General features: G+C 56.7%; 1 protein-coding gene across 3 annotated transcripts in view; it reads left to right on the top strand.

The window, feature by feature from the left end:
- Positions 1-4,573: 4,573 nt before the first annotated feature.
- The window catches only part of STK32C (serine/threonine kinase 32C), an 84,679-nt gene continuing 65,181 nt past the window's right edge, over positions 4,574-24,071 (top strand). For 2 of the 3 annotated variants that reach the window (XM_082406698.1, XM_082406697.1), the window contains exon 1: positions 6,674-7,054. In XM_082406698.1, the coding sequence (XP_082262824.1) occupies positions 6,793-7,054 (262 nt within the window). In that variant the 5' untranslated portion in view covers positions 6,674-6,792. Of the gene's footprint in view, positions 4,695-6,673; positions 7,055-24,071 lie in introns of those variants that run through there. The other variant, XM_082406699.1, reaches the window with a different exon arrangement.

The raw sequence follows: 24,071 nt of genomic DNA, 5'->3' as shown, positions 1-24,071 counted from the left end.
TTTTATACCTTCGCGTCTGCAGCAGGCAGACCTACGTCCTCTTGGGGTCACAGGATGGCTGTCCCGGTTGCAGTCGTCACTCGGACGCCCATCACCCGGGGAGGAGAAGTAAGCCCCGCAGTAACTGCCTCTGAGATCTGGCCGGAATCGCTTTGGCTACCTAGACCAATCAGCAGAAGAGAAATGAGACCACTACCAGGGCTCGGACCAATCAGGATTTCTCTGTGGGTCTGGACCCCCCCCCCCCCCCACTCCCCACTCCCCACTTCTCAAGCACTCAGGTAGAGGGTCTGCACACCTCTTATCAGTCAGGCGGCGAGCCATTAGAGGATGACGTCATTAAGGGCTTTGACCTTTGCCATTGCGGAGGCTGGTTGGACAATCTCTGAAGGCTGCTGCCCTCCGCCTGATGCTGCAGCTTGAAGTGTGCAGGGCAGGTATTCAGGAAGGGAAGGTGGAGGTAAAGGGGGGACCAGCGAGCCCAGGCTGGAACGCGGGAGGATGGATGGATCACGTGGCACCGATGGTCACAGAACTACACACACGCCCAGCCCAGGAGTTGGAGAAGCTAAAAGACTCGGGGAGACAGACTAGCTGCACGCCTGGCCCCCACCAGTGAGGTGAGCTGGCAGAGAAAGGACATTGTGTGCGAGCTGCAGCCACACCTGGGCCCCTGCCCTGGCCGTCCAAGTATAAAATCATTACAGCTGCTACCTCACTGCTCCCCCTTACCCCCCAAATCTCATGCACAATGCCTCTTGGGGCCGAGTTAGGAAACCTGCAGAAAAGAGAATTCTGGAGAAGTAGTTCAGCCTAGCCACACTGACACATCACAAAGCCACCACAATACCTGAAAACAAATGGAGGTACTGTTAGAAGTGAGGAACGGGGTGGCTGGTCGCTGAGCAGGCAACCAGAAGTGTCAGCTACAAGAGCCACTGAAGAGTTTCACAGTGATTTTAACATAAGGCCCACCTTGTTGTAAAATGATCACTTTGGATTTTTGCTATGGTCATGGCAGGTGATGCCATTCAGAACAACCCTTCCATGACCAAGGGAGTGAGGAATATTTTCTGCATGTATGCTGTATGTCGATACTAGAGTTTATTCTATACACGTTCTTAGAAGAAAATATGGGTGAATTTTATTTTGTTCTTAGGCTAAGAAAGGATTTCTTAAACAGGATATAAAAGCACTAACCATAAAAACAGATGTTGATAAATTCACTACATTAAAAGTACTCTTGTTTATCTAAAAGATACCATAAGGAAAATTAAAAGTTGAGCCCCAAATGAGAGAAGATATTGGCAATTCTCATATCCAATAAAGATTAGTATCCACAATATATAATCCAATGAGGATTAATATGCAGAATACATAAAGAACTCCTATAATTCAATTTTAAAAAGATTGAGGCAATAGTTACATTTAGATTAATGGGCAAGAGATATGAACCAACAACTCCCAGTAGAGAAAAAAAATGGCCAATAAAGATATAAAAAGATGCTCCACTTTACCAGCTAGCAGGGAAATACAGTTTTATCTGAAATGAGATCCTGTTTTACCCTTGCTCAGTTGGCAAAAATGAAGAAGTCTGGGAACCCCTGTGTTCATGCCCGTAGCTCATTCTTCTGTCAGGGTGTCCATCGGAACTTGGGGCATCTGGGAGAGCACCCTGCTCCCCTGTCGGGCTGGATTCCCACATGCAGTGACCCCCACCGTTCCCCTCTGGAGACTCAGACACAGAGTTGCATCAGGACACGTGGGCAGAGACATTCACAGCCGCCTCACTCATTTTAGCAAAACCTGGGAAGGACCCCAAAGGCCAAGAGAGAGAAAGCCATGAAGTGAACGAACAATAGCTACTCACAACAACAAGAATGAATCTTAGAAACGGCTTTTGACAGAAAAAGCAAATTCCAGGAGACTTCATAGAGTATGAAATGCTTTTCATACAAACAAAACTAAATGATAAGCTGCAAATGTGAATGATAAGATTCTAAAACAAAAAATCAAGAGACGAGTTCTCTCTCAAAAAATCAAGAGACAGGAAAATCATATTTTCCTGTGACAAATATGAGCTGGGGGAAGCAGGAGATGGGGTGCACCTGGTGGGTGTTATGGGCTGAACTGTGTCCCTCAAATCCAATCCCTGACCCCCAGCACCTCAGAATGTGACTTCTTTGGAGGTAGGGTCTTTAAAGAGGTGACTAATGTTAAATGGGGTCATTGAGTGGCCCTTATCCAGTGTGACTCGTGTCTTTATAAGAAGAGGAAATTAGGACACAGACACACAGAGGGATGACCTCGGGAGGACACAGGGAGAAGACGGCTGTCTGCAACCAAGGAGAGAGGCCTCAGGAGAAACCAGTCCTGCTGACTCCTTGATGTCAGACTTCCAGCCTCAGACCGTGAGAAAATAAATTTCTGTTATTTAACTGCCTGGTCTGCAGGTTTTGTTACCAGAGCCCCAGGAACTAATGCAGTGGAGGTCCGAGGACAGGTGGTCCCTCAGTCCAGGCCGGGGCAGAGGGTGGGGTTGCTGGTGAGTTGGGTGGCCGCTAAGGGCTATTTCATTGTTACACTTCAGAACATTTATACTTTTTTTAAGGTGTTTTTTTTTTTTTTTCTACCCGCGCGGCTTGCGGGACCTTAGTTCCCTGACCAGGGATCGAACCCAGGCCCTCGGCAGTGAACGCTCATAGTCCTAACCACTGGACCGCCAGGGGGTTCCCAGAACGTTTATATTTTGCGCGTGTCCCTTTGTCTGCATCCTGCTACACAGCGAAAGAAGGGTTGCAGTGGGGGCGGGCGCAGCACCAAGCGTCTGCTGCCCGTCTACTGGGTGTGCGGGTCCTAACGCCCATTCCTGCTCAAGCCTGGGCCTGGGGGTCGTTCTCGGATGTCAACAGGGCCGTTCCCACGCTCCAGCTGGGAACTTGGGCAGCTACTTGCCTCCCAGGCCTTCTTTCCTTCATCTGTGAAGTGGGATGGTCACGAGAGGTGTTTTGTAGGGTGGCTTATACCCGGAGTCTCACCCAGACCTGATTTAATGGTGGGACTTGGGACTTCTGAGCTGATAATATTTAGATGAGATTTTGGACTTAGAGTTGAAGCTCTAACGGTGAGACTTCTGGGGATGCTCGGATGTGGTGAATGTATTCTGCACATGGAATGGGCTTAGATTTTGGGGGACCAGACGGTGGACTGTAGTGGGTTTAGTGGTGGCCCCCCAAAAGATATGTCCACCCAGAACCTGTGAATGTGACCTTACTTGGAAAGAGGGTAATTAAGTTAAAGAAATCAAGAAGGTATCAGCCTGCGTTAAGGATGAGTCCTAAATCCTGTGACAAATGTCCTGATAAAGGAGAAAAGGGGAGAACACGCAGATGAAAAGACGATGTGACGATGGAGGCAGAGCTTGGGGCGATGCCTCTGCAGGCCGAGCGATGCCAAGGACTTCCTGGAGCCGCGAGAAGCCGGGAGAGATGTCTCAGGACCTCCAGAAGGGACCACCCCTGCTGACACCTCGATTGCAGACTTCTGGCCTCCAGAACGGGGAGAAAACACACTTCTGTTGTTTTCACCCACAAGTCTGTGGTCCTTGTCACAGCAGCCCTGGGAACTGACACACTAGGAGCCTCATGGAGTTAAGCGGCGAGTTTGTGCTTCAGTCCTGGTACCATGACAACAGAGAGGAAGGATTCCTTCCCAGTGGCCATGGGGCTCCTCTTCTCCACTGTGCATTTTCCTCTCCCCATTCACACTCTCTGGAGTCATCGGAAGCCAGGCAGCCCCATGACCTCGAGAATCAATACCATCACCAAGCAACCCAGCCACCCAGCACTTGGTTCCCCACGTCCTTGCTTCCACATGTACTTTGTCCCATGTCCCACCAGGGCTAAGTCGGATGGCACCACAGCCAGGGATGACCTGGTTTTCCATTTCTTGCTGGGAAGGGGGCTCATGGTTTCCCCGGATAAGTGAGCAACTCAGGATCGTAATCCCATTTGAGCTTGTTTCCTGTTTCCTGGGGCCAGTTCTGGTATGTTTCCCAGCAGGAAACAGCACATTCAAATTGGGCAATCTGAGGGGAGTTTAAAAACAGGACTATTTACAAAGGTGCAGGCAGCGTGTTAATTTCAGAATGATGCTATTGGACAAAGTACACATGAAGACTGGAGACTCTGCCAACGATCACACCCTCTCAGGAAGCTTGGCTTTTTGGATGAATTATGGGCTGACGCACGTTTGTGCTTGGGTTTCAGGGCTTGAGCCTTGAATACAAATCAGACCCCTGCTGTTCTGCACATGCCCTGTCTAAGCGGGCACTCGCTGTCCCCCAGAGACACTGGCCGCTTTCTGCCCTCGCACACACTCATTTCCATCTCAGGGACAGTGTCATCACAGCTCCTGGGCCCCAGGCCTTCACAAGGTCACTTGCTCGGACCCCTGCCGACCGCCCCAGCTGCAGCAGTCCTGTGATCACGCACTGCCCACGATCCTGTGTGGGCGCTCCCATATGCTGGGTGTTGTGGACACGTTTATCTGGTTACTGAGTCACTGACAGTCCCCTGTCACTGGCACAGGACGGAGAAGGCCCTGTCCTTACCCTGCTGAAGTTCCTGATCATTGTGGGCACCCCTGGGCACAGGGACACTTTGCTGGCCTCACTGCCCACTCCCCGTTCACAGGTAAGTCCCTCCCAGGCCCCTAGAACTTCACAGTGGCCCTCGGTGGAGTGCGGCAGCCTGGTCTGCTCTCGGGTGAGGCAGCTCCTGACCTTTGCTCTGTCTCCTGCCCACTCTGCACCCCTTGCTCTCAGCCTGCCTGGGGCAACACCCTGCCTCGGTGCCCCCCGTCTTCAGAAACATTCCTTCACTCGCTGCTGCCCCGGAAGGATGGCTACAGAGCCCCGCCTCTGTGCCGGCGCTGAGCTGGGTGCCTTCAACACGCTGACCGGGAGAGGGCAATGGTAGGGGGGAGCCATGTTCCGAGAGCGGCTGCAGCTCAGGATAAGGAGGCTGAGCCCAGCCTGGGAGCCCAGAACCCAGGGAACCTGCCTCCCTGGAGTTTAACTCAAGACTGGACGCGCGGCAGGTGGTCGTCGGCCAGGGTATGCTGCGGTAAATGCACCTCCCAAATCTCGAGGGCTTCCCACAGCGGCTGACTCCTCCCTTGTTCTGTGCATCCACTGCTGGTTGGAAGGTGGTCCCCAAGTGATGGGGACTCCCTCTTAGCCAAGGGGGCATGTATGGCCAGTCTGAACACTGGCTCCTAAAGTGTGGCTCAGAAATGACGCAGATCACCTTTGCTCACATTTCATTGGTCAAGCAGGCCACAGTGGTCAAGGGGCTCCACCGAATTTCAAAGGTGGGGTTGAGGACAAGCGTAGTTCTACCTCGGGCAGGAGACGGGAAGCGGGAACAGCCAAGACTGAGTGCCACAACCTGGGGTGGGGGGCCGAGCCAGGTGAGGGGCTGCGAGGGCAGGACAGAGCCCAGGGTGGTTGAAAGATGTCCACGGAGGGACGGGCGGTGGCGGGAGAGACCCGCAGGGCCTGGTGCCTTGGCCTGCAAGCCGGGTGGGTGGTCCTCTGTCATGGCGGGGCTGGGGTGGGTGGTCCTCTGTCATGGTGGGGCAGGGGTGGGTGGTCCTCTGTCATGGAGGGGCAGCGGAAGGCCCTTTCAGGACTTCCTGGGGGAGGAAGGAACCGCCAGCTCTGCGGGCAGAACCTAAGGAGGCAAAGGCTTCCAAAAGTCTAAGTAAGACAACTCATAACAAAACAATTCTTCAGTGAAAAAGTATTAGGCGCAGGGAGCTGGGCGGTACTGAGAGTCTTCTCCTGGGTCGTTGGCTGTGCAGAGCACTTTATCCGCGAGGTCCCTCCTGGCCAATTGAATGTGGGGAGGCGCATCGAGGTCAAATCGCGCCTCGGACCCCCCCCACCCATACGCTGCACAAGGTCCCCGGGCGGCCTGAGGCGCGGACCATCGCCAAGGGGTTCCGCTCGGGAACCGTGCCGGGCGGACTACACCGAGAGCCGGACTGGAGACCCAACCAAGGGTACCCCGAGAGCGCAGGCGCGTGTGCCCAGCGTCGCCGTGACCCCGGGCGCGCCCGTGCGTGCGTGTGCGCGCGCGCTCGTTATCAGGCTCTGGGCCGGCCGACCGGAAAGGGGCTTGCGCACCGGGCCCGCCCCCGCCCCGCCACCTCCCTCCCTCCCTCGGCGGTGCAGCCGCATGGGGGGATCGGCGCCGGACCCGGGACCGCGGGGCTGCGCGTCCTGACACCGACCCGGCCTCGGTCCCCGCACAGCCGTTTCCCGCCGCCCCATCCCGGGTCCCGTGCGTGGTCTCGCCAAGGGCAGAGCCGCAGGATGAGGTTTAAGGCTCCCCCGGGTCGGGCGGCAGCAGTCCGCAAGCCACCTTTGTTCACAAAGGCCAAGGGGGCCCCCGCCTTCTCTTCTGTCTCTGCCGCCGCGTCGCTGTGCGCTGCATCGGCCCCTACTGAGGCGGGCGGCGGGTACCCGTAGCCGCTCGCCGCACCCCGCTTCGGCTCCGCCCCGTCTCCGCCCCCGGCGCTCACTCCGCCCGGACTCCTTCCCGCCGGCCCCGCCCCGGCCCCGCCCCCGCGCGCTAGCGTTCGGCGGAGCCGCCCGGGCGGCCAGGACCCGCGAACGCCGAGCCTGGGGCGCAAGGCGAGCGCGGCCAGTCGCTCCAGCTCCTGCTCCCCGCCCAGCGGGCGGGCCATGTCCCGGGCTCTGGCCGCGGCGCGCACTCCGGCCCGGCCATGAGGAGCGGCGCCGAGCGCAGGGGTAGCAGCGCCGCGGCGCCCCCCAGCTCGCCTCCCCCCGGCCGCGCGCGCCCCGCCGGCCCCGACGCGCCCCCCGCCCCGCCGCCGCCCGCCGCCGGCCAGCCCCGGGCCAGGGACACGGGCGATGCCCGCGCGCAGCCGCGCCCCCTGTTTCCGTGGAGCAAGTGGAAGAAGAGGATGGGCTCGTCCATGTCGGCGGCCACCGCGCGGAGGCCGGTGTTTGACGACAAGGAGGACGGTGAGAACGGCCGCGGCGGAGACTCCGGGCCGCTCGCGGGGACAGCGTTGGGACCCGCGCCGTCTGGGGACTCGGCGCGCTCTCGCAGCGGGGCCGCGGCGGGAGGATTTCCGCGGGTCGGGGCACCAAGGCCTCCCGGTGGGAAGGCGTCAGGGGCGTCTCGGTTTCCGAGGAAACTCGCGAACGGTGCTTGCGGTGCCCACGCGTGTCTTCCGTGTCCAGTGGCGGCGCGACGGGCGGAGTAGGCCGGCCGGCCCTGCGGGGTGAGGGTCTGCGGTCGGTAGGCGCGAAGGCCCCCGCAGTAGCGAGGGCGCTGTGTTTGCATTTTCCTTTCCTGCAAGGTGTGAGCGCTCGGTTGTTACTCTGCACCTGAGGTGTGCCGAGTTTGCGAAGGGAGATGCCTGCCCCACAGGTGGCGCGGGGGCCCGGCCCTCGGAGCTCTCAGTGTAGATGACGGCGCCGCGTGGCTGCCGGCGTGCCCACGTTTGCCCTCAGATGTGCGGTGGAGGCTTGCCTTTGTGCAAAGACCTGCCCTTTTGGGAACTAGTTTGCCTTCAGGTCCCCCTGCAGGTAAAGCTAGTGACCCGGAGGTGGGCGCTGGTGGAAAGCAGGAAAGGCCCGCAGGCACGCCTCCTGGAGCCCTGCTGGGCACCGGCCTTTTCACTTAGCACCCTCGGGAAAGGTGGCTGTGCAGTGTCCGCCCCTGAGGCACTGTGATACTTTCACAGGCAGACATACAGCTCTTCTCTGCAGATGTCATGCAGATAAGTTAAATGCTACAAGATGACACATTTGATGTTTTTTTGACATTTTCTTAAAATAGTCGAAATATGCATTTTTCATTTGTAGGCAGCCTGCAGAAGTAGGATGGATCTTTTATAATTTTAGAGCACAGCTCAGCGAAAGAGCCCAAGCTATTTATTTCTGGTAAATAATTTAAGCATTATAGGAAATTACAATAATACGCCCTCAGGCCAGTGTTGGAGAATGTGCAGGCCACGTGGGCAGTCCTCACAGACAGCGATACGGGGGCCTGTTGCTCGGGGGCGTGGGGGGGGGGGCCTGGGCTCGGATAAGCCTGGCCCCGGTCATCGGGGAGGGGCATGGAGCCTGGACTTGCTGGAGGGGCATTCAGGACCAGCCACGCCCACTCAGTGTGTTCTGGGGAGACCTGTCTTCGTGTTCTGAACTTTGGAACACAGCTCACTGCTGGGAGTGTTTCATACGTTACATGTTTTTGTTCTTAGAGTAAATATTCAAAGTGGAGAAAGCCCAGAGTGAATTAGGAACTAATCAGGAAGCAGATTTGCACCTAGCTTCTGGCCGCACAATGAGAAAACGTCTGAGAAATACATCAGATGTCTGATTTCAGTACTTGCTGGTGTCAGTTGAGAGCTGGCCACTCTTTCATGTCTTAGCATTATGCTCCCCAAGGCAGGTGATGTAGAAAGAGAGAAATTGAGGTAGCACAGTGGCTGCCTTCAGCTTTGAAAGGTAGAATTTTTCTACCTGTTCACAGTGTGTTATGTCTCAGAATCCAAGGATCGTTAAAGAGGGACCAAGAGCACAGAATCCATTTATGCTGCTCGCAATCTGATTTGAGAATTATTTAACACGACCCCCTTCTCCCCACCCCATCCCCATTTGCCTGAAGCAGGACGGCAGAGGTGCCAGGCTTCGGCTACAGGTGCTCGCTCTGTAGCACATGTGCCCATCAATCACCTGCTCATCCCGGGGCATGGTGGCCACATCTCCAAACTGAACACAGCACGAGACTTACCTGGGCTTTGTTTGGTAAGATTAGGATGCCAAGCCTGGCCCTGGTCCAATGGCCGTGGATGTGATCCGGGTGGGCGGCCACTTTGTTCCACTTTTATTCCATGTTTTCACGTTATCGTCAGGGTGCACAGGACTTGGGAATCACAGTACGTGTTTGCAGAGAGAATGTTGTGCCGCTCTTGGCCTGAAGGCTGTGGGTTTATTTAGGCAGAAGGAGTGGGATTTGGAAAGGCGGAAGGCCAGTCTTTCAAGAGGGGAAAGGCTGCACCCCACCTTTCTTTCGGGGTGTGAAGTCGTCCCCCCAGACAGGGTCCCACACTTCCTCGGCCCCGTGCAGGGTGAGCTGAAAGAGGTGACGGTGCTGTGCTGAGGACGTGCATTTACTGGGACTGCACGGTTGCCATGGCGATGTGAGACCTTCTGATGAATTTTTTAGATTAAAATACCCAATTAATATATCAGATTTGGTATGCAGAGAAAAGGAAAAGAGAAAATAAGAGCGCAGTTTAACAGAGTGCCAGGTAGATTCCAACTAAAAAGCGGAGTTATGACACATAGGATCTTAAATGTCCCCTTCCCTGTTAACCCTGAGGTGCCTGGGCCACTGTCCTTATTTGGCAGGTGTTGGGTGCGTGTTCAGAATTCTCTGGGCTTCCTCCTCACACCAGAACCAAGGGGCCCCTTTCCTCTTCCCGAAACCCCATGCCTCCTCCCGTGCGACCCCTCTTGGGCTTCAGGAGCAGTTGATTTAGGGGTTGACCTTGCTCGGGACCTGCCCCAGTGCTGCGGGGTGCTGGGTAGGGCCCTTCATTCCTCTCGTCTGGGTGTCCCCACGAGGGTGCTGAGCGGGGTTCCATCACTTTCTGCCGAGTAGCTCGGTAACCGGTAACTGGGGGGCACCCGCCCTTCTCAGCAGTCTGGCTAATCTCAAACCTAACATGGTATTAGCTTGCTAGTGGGGGGCAACTAATCACCGAGAAGGTTTGCCTTTGCCCAGACAACTGGAAATAAGGGGGCCCTCGAGGGCTGGAACGCCTGGCCTGGGTGTGTTGGGTGGGGTGGGCAGTAAGGTGGGACACGGGGCTACCAGAGTCTCATAACCTTTTTCAAAATTTATAAAACCTTTGTTTTTTTAATTATAGAAGCATTATTAAAGGGTATAAATTTGTGAAAGAGTTTAAGACTTTGCTAAAATTGTCCTATATAGGAAAACCAAGACATCAGTAATTTCAGCACTGAGACCTATTAGCGTACTCTGCCGCAGCCTTCTTCTAGGAATGTACTCACACATCAGCCATGTAGAAACAGTCTTTATGTCTTTGATACAGAAATGGGATCATGCTCCGTATACGGTTTTGTCTTAACCTGCGTTTTTTACTTAGCAGCGTGTCATGACCGTCTTATAGATCTACAGCATCCTTTGTTGGCTAAATTTACAATAGTGGTTCTCAACCCTGTGAACTAGACTCAAAGGATGCTCTTAAAAACTGTGGATGCCTCCCCTGGAAATTCAGGTTGAGTTTGTTGGGGTGGAGTTGGGGGGCGCTGGAGCTCAGGCACCAGTATGTAAACAATTTACCAGTGAGCATCCTTGTATGTTCATCTTGGTACACTTGACATTATTTCCTTAGGATAATTTCCTAGGAATGACATCGACGGGTCAGAAGAGTGTGCACATAGAGTGGCTTGGTGCCGCTGGCCAGCTCCCTTGGAGATGGGCAGTCCCGGCACAAGACATGGCTGTCCTGGACGGTTGTTACATGGTGGTGACCAAATGGATGTGGCTGCTGCAGGTGCGGGGTACCCAGATGAAGGAGGAGGTGGGGAGACCAGTAGCAGACAAGGAAACATGAATAAATACAGTGAGCGGCAGGAGGGGCCAGAGGAGAGAGGAAGAGGGAGGCCTGTGTCCGGTGTGGCTGGCCAGGAGGGAGATCCTGTTTGCCGGCTCTCAGAGCGCACGGAAGGCCTCTTTCTCCGATCCTCACCACCTTTGGGTGTTAGTGGGGTCTATTTTTGGACCGTCTGAAAGGTAGAAAGATTGTATTAGTGCTCCGAGTCTCTTTGGTTACCAGTGAGGTTGGTAATGTTTTTCTTTCCATGTTTGGGGCGTTTGTGCTCTTGTTTCCTGAATTGCCAGCTCTTACCCCTGACCTGCGCTTCCTGTTGGGATGTTTGCTGCCCGGTTTCTTTTCACGGTTCCCAGTATATAATGGCATGCCCCGGAGCAGTCATTTATCATTCTCTGTTGCTAGTTTTTTTCCATGTGGGTGTGCTTAGTTTTTGTGTGGTCAGATTCATTCAGATCTTCCTTTCTGGCAGTTTCCGGCCTTGGTGCCCTGTTACACCAAGCACAAGTGATACTCATTCAACTTATAAACCTGCACCTGCACTTTCTTCTAGTACTTCTGTGGTTTCACTTTTCATGTTGCAAATTTTGGTCAGTTTGGACTCAAGCTGGCCACAGTGAGAACGGTTTCCTCCCGTGGGTCCTGCTCTTGCTTAGGTTGGGCGCGTTCATTGCCTGTTTCGGTCGAATTGTGAACGAGATCTTTGCAGCCATCACGTTGCACCCTGGTTAGTGCTGGTATGAAGGAAAGCTTAACTTGGAAAAATATCCGTCCCGCGTGTGGTTGCTGTGCTGAGGCTCCCGTTAGTCCTCATGGTGTTTGAGTTGATTTTCCCAGGCTTCCTGGGTGGTCGGTCGTGTCACCTGTCAACAAGGACTCGGTGACTTCACGGTGCTTACGCCCACTCTTCCCCATCGTGTGCCCAGGGCTCACGGGCAGCGGAGAGCGGTGCTGAGCACACGGGGGGCTGACCCGATCGTGCTGATGGGGCCGTGGTTCCAAAGTGACAGTCTAGCCCTGTTTACTGAGTCTTTGTCCAGTGGTGCGTGGACCTGGGTTTTAATAGGTGTCTCTTCCCTTCCCTCCTGACCCTGGGAAGAGGGGGTGGCTGGCGATGGGGGTGGCAGCTCTCTGTGTGGCCCAGGCTCGGGCTGATGGCAGTTCACACCCCGTCCCCTGCAACGCGGGGGCCTTGGTGGCCAGCAGCCTCGTGGCTGCAGACCCTGGGTTCCTTTACCAGCTGGCAGCAACGGTGCAGAGGCCCCCGGTGCAGGGGTGGGCATTTGGGTTCAAGGTGGGGAGGAGGCGTGTGGTCCTGGCTGGCCTTGCTCCCCTGCTCCTGGATTCCCTGGGTTCCCACATGCAGTGCCAGGTGTCCCGGCGGGGCCGTTGGGTGGCGCTGAGTTTGCTGTGTTCCTGTGGCTGACGAGGCTGGTCTGGGATGGACTTGGGACCCACTGTCGTACTTTTTTATGTAACAAATGTCAGCTCTGCACATCTATCCATCTGGCTGTGTTTTATAATGCTAAAAATAAGTTGATTTTCTTTTAAAAATTTAACCACCCATCCTTCCAGTTGAGAAGTAATGCAAGGATGCATTGGAGGTAAGTTTTGTTCAGGGCTTCTCTTTGAGGATGGAGCCTCCCAAGGCCCCAAGATGGTCTGAGGGAGGCAAAGCCACGGACAAGCAGTTATTCGGAACAGGGTCGGGGCAGCTCACGGTAGCTCCCAAACTGTCAGGGGCCCCCAGTCCCCTGGGGACCTTGTGACAATGCAGATTCTGATTCAGCGGGTCTCGGGGTGGGGCCTCGGGGTCTGCGTTCCCATCCGGCCCCAGACGGTGCCAGTGTGCTGGACACGGAGAGGACACACTCTGGGTGGGAGGGCTTAGCGAGGACCCAGCAGGCGGATGGTGGAGTGGGAGTGGGAACCCACGGGGCGTGGTCCCCAAGGCACTGGCCCGATGCACAGAGAGCAGCAGGGGGCCGCCTGCCCCGGCGCTCCGCGGGGCCATGGCAATGGTATTGGCGATGGGTGGGAGTTTCCAAAGCTACTGCTCGCCCTTCGTCTGGAGACGGGCTGGCTCTTCCTGCAGAGGCATCTCATTTAGTTTTGTTCTTACTTCTGTGTCATTCTTTTTCTCTGGCGTAGCCTGCTACACACGTACCCAGAACATCAGTAGCATTTTGTATCCTGCATTTTCAGCTGACGCTACAGCCTGAACTTCTTCCTTTGCGATGACTAGGACTCAGTAATGTCCTCTGATTCTAACCCAGATGAGGCAGAGGACGCGCTACCAGAGGCAGGTGGCCCCGGGCTGTGTGGACACCCCCCTTCTGGTCGCTGTGTCCTCTTGTCCTGGCTGCACTGAGAGTCCAGCCCCACGCCCGGGATGTGCCATGTGGTGTCCCCTGTTCTAGGCCACCCCAGGTGGGACCTTCCTAGGGGGCGCCCGGCCAGCCCTGCGGGCCCCCGCGAGCCCAGTGGTCCCTGTGTTCAGGGTCTGTGCTCCGTGGCCCTGGTCCCGATTCCCCTGTCAGTAGGAAGCTCAGAACCAGATTTGATGTTCGTTCACCTTAGTGTGGGACCAGGCCTTCTACCTGGTGTCATTTTTCCTTCCCAATCAGATTCTTCCTCCTCATTTGAAAAAGACGTAGAACTTTGGGTTTCTTCCTACCTGCCTCACTCTGCTATCTCTGTATAACTCTAGGTAGAAATAAGGCTTTGGTAACCAGTGTTTCTACGGGCCGGTGAGGGTCTGGTGAGTGCTGAGCCTGGCTGTTCCCGCAAGCTGTGTGCACGCCCCCTCCAGCCCTGCTCCTGTCCCCCGGGTCGGGTCAACGCGCCGTCCACGATGGCTCCTCTCTGGGGCCTCCTTCCCGCCTGGGAGGTGGGCGCACGCTGACCAGCGCCCTGCAGAACACGCTGGGCTCCCCTCTCTTCCCCAGACACCGGCTGGGGCCAGCGTGCTGAATGATTTTAAGGCTCAGAATTGGAGACCAAAAAAAAAAAAAAAAAAAAAAAATTGGAGACAATTTGGGAGAAGCTACAAGTAATAAAATTATTGTTATTTTTAAAAACTGGGAAGCCTGCTTCATCAAAAACTTTTTTTTTTTTTTTAAATGAAAGCTTCTTTCTTTCTTTCTTTATTTTTTGGCTGTGTTGGGTCTTCGTTTCTGTGCGAGGGCTTTCTCTCTAGTTGCGGCGAGCGGGGGCCACTCTTCATCGCGGTGCGCGGGCCTCTCACTATCGCGGCCTCTCTTGTTGCGGAGCACAGGCTCCAGACGCACAGGCTCAGTAGTTGTGGCTCACGGGCCTATTTGCTCCGCGGCATGTGGGATCTTCCCAGACCAGGGCTCGAACCCGTGTCCCCTGCATTGGCAGGCAGATTCTCAACCACTGTGCCACCAGGGAAGCCCCAAAAACTGTTTTGCCCGTTGACCTGAAATCTATTATCTAAAAACCAAGGCAGCTGACCGAGATCAGTGTGGCTCCGTCCAGCCCCACATGGGTCATTTGTCCCCACCCTCCACGTCCCCAGGTGTGACGCGGGAGCCTGCGGTGGCCTCCAGCACGCGGCCCGCGCAGGCGTGGCCCCAGTCGGCGCTGTGCAGACCCGGCTTGGTGTTCTTTAAGTCGTGAAGCCAAGGAGATGATGTGGGTGAGAGTCAGCGTCGCCCCCAGTTTATTAAAAATAGGAGCTGAGCACATTCAGATTGCTGGTGTTTAAACGCTGACTTGGCAGGTCTCTGCCCTCACATCGCGCTCTTCCTTCACACGCACCAGGCGGGGCTTGTCACCGAAGCCAGAGATGGGCAGCTTTGTGCTCGTGTGTCTGTGAGTCTGTTAGGCCTGGCAGGACGCTCAACCTTCTCGGGCACCAGGCACCCCCCCCACCCCGCCCCGAGCGGGTCCGAGGTGCTCAGTGCCGTCCTCCCGGGCCCCGCATCGGACTTGGGCCCGTTTCCGGAGCGCCCGGGCCCTGGGAGCCAGGAGCGGGGTCTTGGTCCCGGTAGCTCAGACTGGACACTGTTTTATTATTTATTGCTGTAATAAAAACCCCCCAAACTTAGTGAATTAGCAACGACCATTTTTATCATTTCTCAAGATTCTGTGACCTGGGAATCTGGACAGGGCCCAGTGGGGGTGGGTCCCCTGCTCCACGTGCCACCTGCGGAGCCGGAACGTGCTTGGTGGCTTCCCGTTCACGGTGCCTCATGACGGCTTAGAGGCCTCAGGCTGGTGGAAGCCCCCGCGGGAGTCGTGTCCCGGGGGGGGGTGTCCTTGGGGGGCTGTCCCTGGGGTCTCAGTTCCCGCTGGCGGCTGCCGGATCAGTTATCTATGACCGCTTAACACATTGCCCCAGAACGTAGCGGCGTAAAGCGACACACATCACGTCCTTGTTCTGGGAGTTGGTAACTCTCGGGGGTGGCTCAGATCCCGGGCCCGTGCTGCACTGTTCCAGGAGCCCCCTGTGGCTGTCCCGGGGTCATGTTTGTTTGCATTGTCCCCGATTCTTTCCTTTTTTCTTTTTCTCCGTGTCAGGGTCCTCTTGTGTTTCTGAAATCATATTTTAGCTCCTCAGGCAGAAAGGATAATTTGCAAAGTTAGCACAGGACTGAGAGAGGAGAAAAGGAGGAAGATAAGACAGAAAGGAGGGAAGATGCAGAGAAAAGGGGGGGTAAAACAATCACGCGCTGAAGAAAGGGTTGGGCCCCAGCGTCCATGGGCTTGTGCATGGGCTGGCACGGCCCTGCCCGGTGGCAGATCTGCCCGGTGCTGTGGGCAGTGGCAGCTGAGACGGAGCAGCGGGTGGGCAGCGTGGGGTGCGTGGCTGCCGCCCGGGCGTCTGGGGACGAAGCGGAGAAGGGAGGCCCGGGCGCTGTGCCCCGTGGAACTAGAGTCGGGCGGTGGACCCTCAGCTGTGTGGACCCCGAGGCTCCCTTCCCAGAGCCCACAGCACTCGGAATGTGCCGAAAGGAAGGGGCTTAGCCGACAAAGAGCCCCCGGAGCTGGGCCTGGCGCAGACCCTGTGCTGGTGCCGGGGGTGCGAACCATCAGAGCAGGAAGTGGTGGGAGGGACCGAGAATTTGGGGTCAACTCCTGCTGTCCCAGGCTGCCCCCCAACGACCTCAGCCTCCCCGCACCCGACGCTGCCCTGGGCTCCTCTCCAGGGTCACTGACCTTAAGGGAATCAGCGGGCGTGAGCCTGCGGCTACTGCATCCTCACCGTGGCCGCGCACCCGTGGATCCCCTCCTGTCTGGTGAGCAGGCATCATTATTAATAGTGTCTCCTTTCGCTCTTAGACGTGTCCCAGTTTGGATGATAGATTATACGGCTGCCCATCTAGCTGCCAGACACTGTTGCCAGATGATCCTTTTTTCCTTTATAGCTTTTTATTATATAACGGAAAGGGACAAGAAAAATATTAAGACTTTCAGTGTCTTATGTAATCTCACCACTGTTATAACAACCATTTGCACTTTTTCGTATCGCCTTCCAATCCGTACTTGAATACATACAAAATATCTATTACTTTTAAAAAACTTTTTTAAAGTAAACTTTGTTTAGAACATTTTAGCTTTACAGAAAAGTTCTGAGGGTGGTACAAAGGGTTCTTATATACCCCACGCTAGTTTCCCCTAACGTTAATATTGTACCTTTGTCATAACTAGGGAACCAGTGGTGAGACATAGTTGTACTAGTCAGGGTTCTCTAGACAAACAGACCAATAGAATAATAGCGTGTGTGTGCGTGTGTGTGTGTGCGTGCGTGTGTGCGCGCGTGCGTGTGTGCGTGCGTGTGCGTGCGTGTGTGCGTGCGTGTGCGTGCGTGTGGGTGTGTGCGTGTGCGCGTGCGTGCGTGTGTGTGCGTGGGTGTGTGCGTGCGTGCGTGTGTGCGTGAGTGCGTGTGTGCGCGTGTGTGCGCGTGAGTGTGTGTGCGTGCGTGTGTGTGCGTGTGTGTGTACACACACGTGCTTACATACATGTATTTAAGGAGATTTATTAAGAGGAATTGGCTCAGGCAGCTATGGAGCCAAGAAGTCCCACAACCTGCCGTGTGCGAGCTGGAGCCCCGGGGGAGCCTGTGCAGTGATTCAGGGCGAGTCTGAAGGCCTGAGACCCCGGGGAGCCGATGGTGTGGTCCCAGCCTGAGGGCAGGAGAGGATGAGACCAGGGGTCCCTGCTCAGCAGGGCGGCAGGAGAGGGGGGCCTCCCTCCTTCCTCCGCCTTCTGCTCTGTTGAGGCCTCAGGGCCCTGGTTGACGCCCACCCACAGCTGGGAGGGCCACCTACCCTACTGGGTCCCGGGTTCAACTGCTAATCTCATCCGGAAACTCCCTCACAGACACACCCAGAACACTTTAATCTGGGTGCCCAGGGCCAGTCAAGGTGACATGTGAAATCTCTCAGTAACTGAAGTCGTAGTTTATTCAGGTTTGACTTGTTTTTACTAAATATCCTTTTTCTGTTCTAGGATCCCACCCAGAATCCCACATGACATTTAGTTGTCCCTCTTTAGGCTCCTGTAAGCTGTGACAGTTTCTCAGACTTTCCTTCTTTTTTTTTTTATTAATTAATTTTTTATTTTTGGCTGTGTTGGGTCTTCGTTTCTGTGCGAGGGCTTTCTCTAGTTGCGGCGAGTGGGGGCCACTCTTCATCGCAGTGCGCGGGCCTCTCACTATTGCGGTTTCTCTTGTGGCTCACGGGCTCTAGAGCGCAGGCTCAGTAGTTGTGGCGCACAGGCTTAGTTGCTCTGCGGCATGTGGGATCTTCCCAGACCAGGGCTCGAACCCGTGTCCCCTGCATTGGCAGGTGGATTCTTAACCACTGCACCACCAGGGAAGCCCTGACTTTCCTTCTTTTGATGACCTTGACAGTTTTGAGAATAACTGGTCGGGTATTTTGCAGAATATCCTTCAGCTGGGATTTGTGAGGTTTTTCTCATGGTTAGACTTGGGTTATGGGTCTTTGGGAGGAAAACCACAGGAAAAGTGCCCTTCTCGTCACGTCCTGTCAAGGTATGTACTCTCAGCACGACTTAGTGCTGCTGCTGCTGACCTTGATCACCTGGCCGAGGTCCTGTCTGTCAGGTTACTCTCTCCACCGCCCCCCCCCATCCACACTGTCCTGTCTGTCAGGGGTCTCCGCTGTCAGCTTACTCTCTCCACCGCCCCCCCCCCATCCACACTGTCCTGTCTGTCAGGGGTCTCCGCTGTCAGCTTACTCTCTCCACCGCCCCCCCCCCCATCCACACTGTCCTGTCTGTCAGGGGTCTCCACTGTCAGGTTACTCGCCCCCCCTCCCCACCCCTGTGCACACTGTGCTCTTTGGAAGGAAGTTACACTGCACTGCCCACACTTAAAGGGTGGGGGGGGGGTTAAGGTCCACCTCCTTTAGAGGAAGGTAGTTACATAAAATTATTTGGAATTCTTCTGCACAGAAGATTTGTGTATTCTTCCCATTTACTTTGTTATTCAGTCATTCATTTGAACCCATATGGACTCATGGATATTTGTTTTATACTTTGCATTATGATCCAATACCATTGTGTTTTGTTTATTTATTTTTTGCTCAAATCGTCCAGCTTTAGCTATTGGAAGCTCTTCAGTTGGCTCCTGTGTCCCTTTGGCCTGCTGTCCTCACTGTTTTCTGCCTTTGCTTCTCTCTGAGCACTTCCTTACTTTCTGCGATTAGAAGATGCTCTAGGCTCATCATGTATGTTCCCTGACCCAACCGTAGAATCAGCCAGTTCTCCAAGGAGCCCTGGTCCTTCTACTGGGGAAGGTGTTAGAAACCAAGATCTGGGTGCCAGGTGTGCTCACCGTTACTGGGAGATAATGATCTTTTCTATGTAAAATAGATAGCTAGTAGGAAGCAGCTGCATAGCACAGGGAGATCAGCTCGGTGCTTTGTGACCACCTAGAGGGGTGGGATAGGGAGGATGGGAGGGAGACGCAAGAGGGAGGAGATATGGGGATATATGTATATGTATAGCTGATTCACTTTGTTATACAGCAGAAACTAACACACCGTTGTAAAGCAATTATACTCCAGTAAAGATGTTAAAAAAAAAAAAGCACAGAGCTGGTCACACGTCTCCCTGGCGTAAGGCTCTGGTGTCCGCCATCACTGCATTCGTTTAACTGAATGTAGCTACTGTGCACCTACTCTGTACGCTGCAGGCGGGAGGGAGTGTGAATTGATACAGCCACTTGGGAAACTGCGCGGTGCACCGTTTCTGGGAGAGAGCACAGCCCTGACGTCCAGGAGCTAGCCTGGACCTCGCCGCTGGCCCTGGCATTCTCCTGCTGCACGTAAACGATTTCACAGAGCCCCCGCAACAGACCCCTCTGACCGTGGTGGGTCAAGACAAACACAAGACCCCTCCGTAATCCTTCTGGAACACAGGCAGAAACATGACGATTGTCCAGGCCCAGATGACCACACTCCCTGTGTCCTGGCCGCTGCTTTGCCAGTTGCAGCTCTTGCTTCACTCCTTCTCAGCCTCTGTAGTGGGGTTAAGATGCCCAATCATAAAGTCACGCAGCCTCCAGACAGTGTGGGGCCGTGCTGCTTGAACCCTCCTGAAGGTCACTGACACGAGCCCAAACCCTGACTCTCGCTGAGATGCCCGTTCTCCCTGTTGCACGGACAGTACATGGCTGTGTGCAGCCTTAAGCTGTCTCTGCTGGTCTTTGGCTGGAGGCATGGACACCTGCAGCCCAGGATTGCATTCCTAGGTGGGACCCATCCAAACGTGTACATCCGTGCGCCCAAAGACGCACACACGGGAGTCCACACGGCACTACGTGTGGTAGCCAGAAGCTGGAACCGGACCAAGCATCCACCGACGTTACTCGGACAAGTGAATCCTCGGGTCTTCTTTCGGTGCATCCTCTGTACCGTGAGAGTGAAAGCCTCATGGCTGCACCCCACACGGTGCACCTCTTAACCTGCTGCCGAGGGAGCGAGGGTCCCCGCTGCTGACTCCGTTTGTGTGACAAGCACAGAAGCCGCCGAGGTGCTGGTCTGTGCCACAAGATGTCAAGCCCATGTCCCCCTGGGGGGGGGGGGCACCAGGGTCCCCCATTGTTTGAGCTGAACGCTTGTCAGATGTGCACTTTTTCTGCGTGTTTGTTATACTCTCATCAAAAGTTTATAAGAATATTTAAAAAACCCCACTAGTGTCCAGCCTCCCACCCGGCAGCTCTGGGGCTGGGGAAGAGCTGTCCAAGGTACCGGCTCTGGGCGGGAGGAGAGAAGCCTGCAGGTCAGGCCCCTGGGGCTCCAGGGCTGAGCTTGAGCTGTGCACTGGGCCGAGTGCACGTTTCATAACTGTTGACTCGTCACATCACAGGCTCCCGAGGGTGGACAGGAGTGAACCATGTGTTTTGGTGTCCCCAGGGTAGAGACGAATGCCAGGCGTGCAGAAGACATTCGATGTGTGGCTGGGGAGAGAACAAACAACCTGCTTCATGCTTCCCGTATTGAGAAAGCTTTGCTTGATGCTGTGGCCTGATTCCTTTGCTCCCCATTTTCAGCAAAACTCTTTGACAGCACTTTGTTCTCTCAGGTGCCAGTCCTGCCCTGCGATGCTCCCCTGAGCCTACAGGAGCCAGGATTTGTCCCCATGGCCTCACAGCCCTAGTGAGGGTCCCCTGCATGGGGCGAAGTCTGACGCCCGGTTCTCAGCTCTCTTGTCCTGGACCCACGGCAGAGCTTGACCCTCGGGGCCCCTCCCAGCTTCCCTGTCTTCCCGCAGCTTCCAGGACGCCCACTGCCCTGCTGTTCCTTCTCGGCCCCTCTTAGGACCCTTCTCCCCTCCCCGCCACGGTGACGCTGGGGCACCTGGGGCTCCTGCCCGCTCCCTCCTTTTCTGCTGCGCTCACGCGGACAGTCTCGCAGTTCCAAATACCATCCATATGCCGGCGACTCCCGGTTTTATCTCCAGCCCGGACCTGCTTCACACGTTCCAGACTGTTCTGTCCAGTCTCTGGCTCGTATGTCACAGATATCTCCTTGAACACATTCACACCTGCACCCCTGCAGTCTCCTGACTCGCTGACCTCATCCTTCCAAGTGCCCCTAGACCCATCCGTGAGCCCTCTTCCACTTGGCAGCCCCTCCCCGCCCTTCAAGTCACCTTGGCTCTACCTTCCCGAGCATGGGCTGCCTGTGTCCCTCCCTCCTACAGGCCCCAGGCACCCCGTCCCACCCCTCCACCTGCACCCAGCACGCAGGTCCCCACCCCTCCTCCTGCACCCAGCACCCTGGTCCCCGCCCCTCCACCTGCATCAAGCACCCTGGTCCCCGCCCCTCCACCTGCATCAAGCACCCTGGTCCCCGCCCCTCCACCTGCACCCAGGCACCCTGGTCCCCGCCCCTCCACCTGCATCAAGCACCCTGGTCCCCGCCCCTCCACCTGCACCCAGGCACCCTGGTCCCCGCCCCTCCGCGTGTGCCTCTGCTCTCTGCAAGGCAGTGTGTCCCAAGGGGCATCCCCTCGTTCTCTGCTAGGAGGCCAGGGTGATGCTCTCCACTGGGCATCTACCACGCCAATGGCCCACCTAGCACCCAGGGGTGGCTCTCCGTGTGGCATCTGCCCACAGCTCCTGCCCAGAGCATCGCATGGCCCGCTCCCCCCAGAGGCCAGGAGAGCAGCCGGCCAAGTGTTTTGGCAGCAGGGTGGGGCAGTGATTTGGCCAGAGCACGGACCGCCATGTCTCCTTCGAGCCTTTGCATGCCCTTCTCCCAGGAGACCCACTTTACAGCTGTGCCTGCGGACCCACCGGGCCCCTGCCCTGCTTTGCTTTCTGGGCACTTACCCTGGCAACTGTACTGCGTAGCCTGTGACATCTGCGTTCATCTCAGCCCCTGGCCCCAGAGCGAACATCCCACGAGGCGGGGTTTTACCTCCTAGGTTCCTTCCTGTATCTCACGTGACTCGACATCACCTGGGTAGGGCGGGCACCGAGTGAACACGAGGTGCGGGGGGCTGTATGCCCATGACTCTCCTGAAGGGCCCGCTTCGGGGCAAGCAGTAAGACATCTCAGAGGGAGGCCTTCCAGGGCCCTCACTCCCCCCGGACAGCGCGACCACTCTGCTGAATTAAGGCCCAGGGCACACTGTTCCTTCAACTGTGCTTTCTGTGTCAGGTGGCAAGGGCCCTGGCCTTGGGGGGCCAGGCAGAGGGCGACCCCACCTCCCTGGGCAGCAGGAGCCGATGTCCCTTTGGACAGTCAGACCTGGGCCTCCGTCCTTGCTGACTCTGTTCCCCCTTCTCTGACGGACGTGCTTTCTGTTCTGGGCTGTCGGAACATTTAGGTCAGGCCCGCGGGTCACTCGGAGAAACAGGCCCAGAAAGCTTGGCGTTCGGACAAGTCGCGGAGCAGCATCTGCAGGGCCAGGGCGGTGCCCGGGCCGTTTGAAGGGGGCACAGATGTGATGGAGGGGCTTCGGCAGCTGCGGGCGCCACTGCCCCGAGTTAGGCTGGAAGCTCTTGCACGTGGGCTGGTTACGAAACACACGTCTGACTGGAGCTGAGTCTGGTCGATGGGCTGCCCGCATGCAGGGCCGGGGCGGCCTCTCTCCGCAGAGGGTCCTGGGGCTGGCAGTGCCTGGCTGTGCCCGCAGGACCCCCGGACGTCCACAGGCCTGAGAGTGGAGGCTGGAGCGGGGCCGCTTCCAACCCGGGCAGAGGCAGCAGTGCTGGCCCCCGGGGGGCAGGGCCGTGCCGTGCACGGGTGGGGGGGCGGGGGGGCTGTCAGCAGGTGACTCTGACGCGGGAGCACACCCCGCTCCGTGCTCCTGACAACTCACCATGCCTCCAGGCGTTGCCACGTGTCCCCTGGGGGTGACACCGCCCCCAGCAGTGAGAACACGGCGCTTCGCTTTTCTGTGGCTGCGGCTGCGGAGTGCATGGAGGCCGTAGCTGCCGGGCTGGGGCGGGCGGTGTCGCTCCCGAGCGCCTCTGGGAGTCCCTGCCCCTGGCCAGGCTTCTGGGGCCAGAAAGGTGCAGACGGGGTGGAAGAGGCTCTGAGAAGCGTTGGCCTCCGTGGGTGTCAGCCCCAGGCCAGGCCCCAGGTCCCCCAGTGTCCCCTGCACCAGGCGCCACAGCCTGGCCTTGCGTGGCTCATTTTGCCAACTCCAGCGCCTGCTTTGGGGGGCTCCAGGGTTGAGAACTCTAAGGGCACCTGGGCTCTGCCTGGGGTTCTGGGGTTAACGTGGGTGTGCGTGTGAGCGCCAGCATATATGTGAATGTGTGTGCCTCGGGGGTGCACGCCGAGGCCAGGCTCACATGGTGCTGCCCTGGCCTCCCGCCTTCGTGGACCCCTTGTCCCTGTGAAGGTGCAGGTGCCGTGGTGGCGCTGGCCTTCCCGGGGCGGGGGTGGGGTGGGCAGCCCTCGTGGGCTGCTGCCGCCGATGTTCTGTTTCCTTGCGTCTTGAAGGAGTGGCTGGAGTCGTCGAGGCCCTGGGAGGTTCCGTCTCTGAAGGACCCCATGGTCTCTTGCAGGGGAAGCCCTGGACGTGGGGCGAGGCCCAGGGTTTGGGTGGGGAGGCAAGGCTGGCGACTGACCCCGTGTGGGGCTCTGCCTCCTGCCCCCTTCTCTGCTGGGATGGCGGGGGCGTGGAGACCCACGTCCCTCCCACTGGAGCGTCCAGTCTGCAGGAGCTGCAGGTTAGGAATGGCCGTCTCATGCACACAGGCAGGCCTGGAGCCCGCACGGGCTGTGTCTACTAGCTCTGAGGCAGGAGGCTCCGTGCCGAGCTGCAGGGAAAGTCAGAGCCACAGGCGGCAGGTCGCAGAGCTGTACATCATGCTGGGAGGCAAGGTTTGTTCAGCACAGCTTAATTTGGGGCTTATCACTTCCAAGGGCAGGGACTTGTCCTGCCCGCCCTCCCCCAGGGATGACACACGTCTTCGGGCCCCGTGTATGCAGCCTTGGAGTGAGAGCACTGTGGGCTGAGAGGGCCAAGGGGGCAGTGGTCACCTGGAGCTAGGTGGGGTGGGTCTGGCCTTGGACCTACGGGGCTGTGTCCAGTGGAATCTCAAGAAGCCTTTACAAAATGAACTCAAGTTGCTTTTAATTTAAAAAAAAAGCAATGCTCCAGAGGACGCAGGTTCACTCATGTGCAGATGTGTTAATTGAAAGGTTCAGAAGGTTTGTTAATTACACGTCCATCAGCAGTTCCTTCTCTCCCAAGTGCACTCACTTTCCATCTTGTCAACGAACAAAGGATGCGCTCCCGCAGGACAGGCGTCAAAGGGAGTGAGGTGGGGGCAGTTCTGAGATGGGTTGTGCCTCTGCCCCTGGGCCTCCTGGTGTTGGGGGCCTGGGGTGGGTGGCCCTGGGTGGGTGACCCTGGATGGATGTCCTGGATGG

The sequence above is a fragment of the Balaenoptera borealis genome (assembly GCF_965194805.1).
Source record: "Balaenoptera borealis genome assembly, chromosome: 10".
NCBI lineage: Eukaryota > Metazoa > Chordata > Mammalia > Artiodactyla > Balaenopteridae > Balaenoptera > Balaenoptera borealis.
Note: the sequence above shows the minus strand (reverse complement) of the source record. Positions and strands in the feature narration are given on the sequence as shown.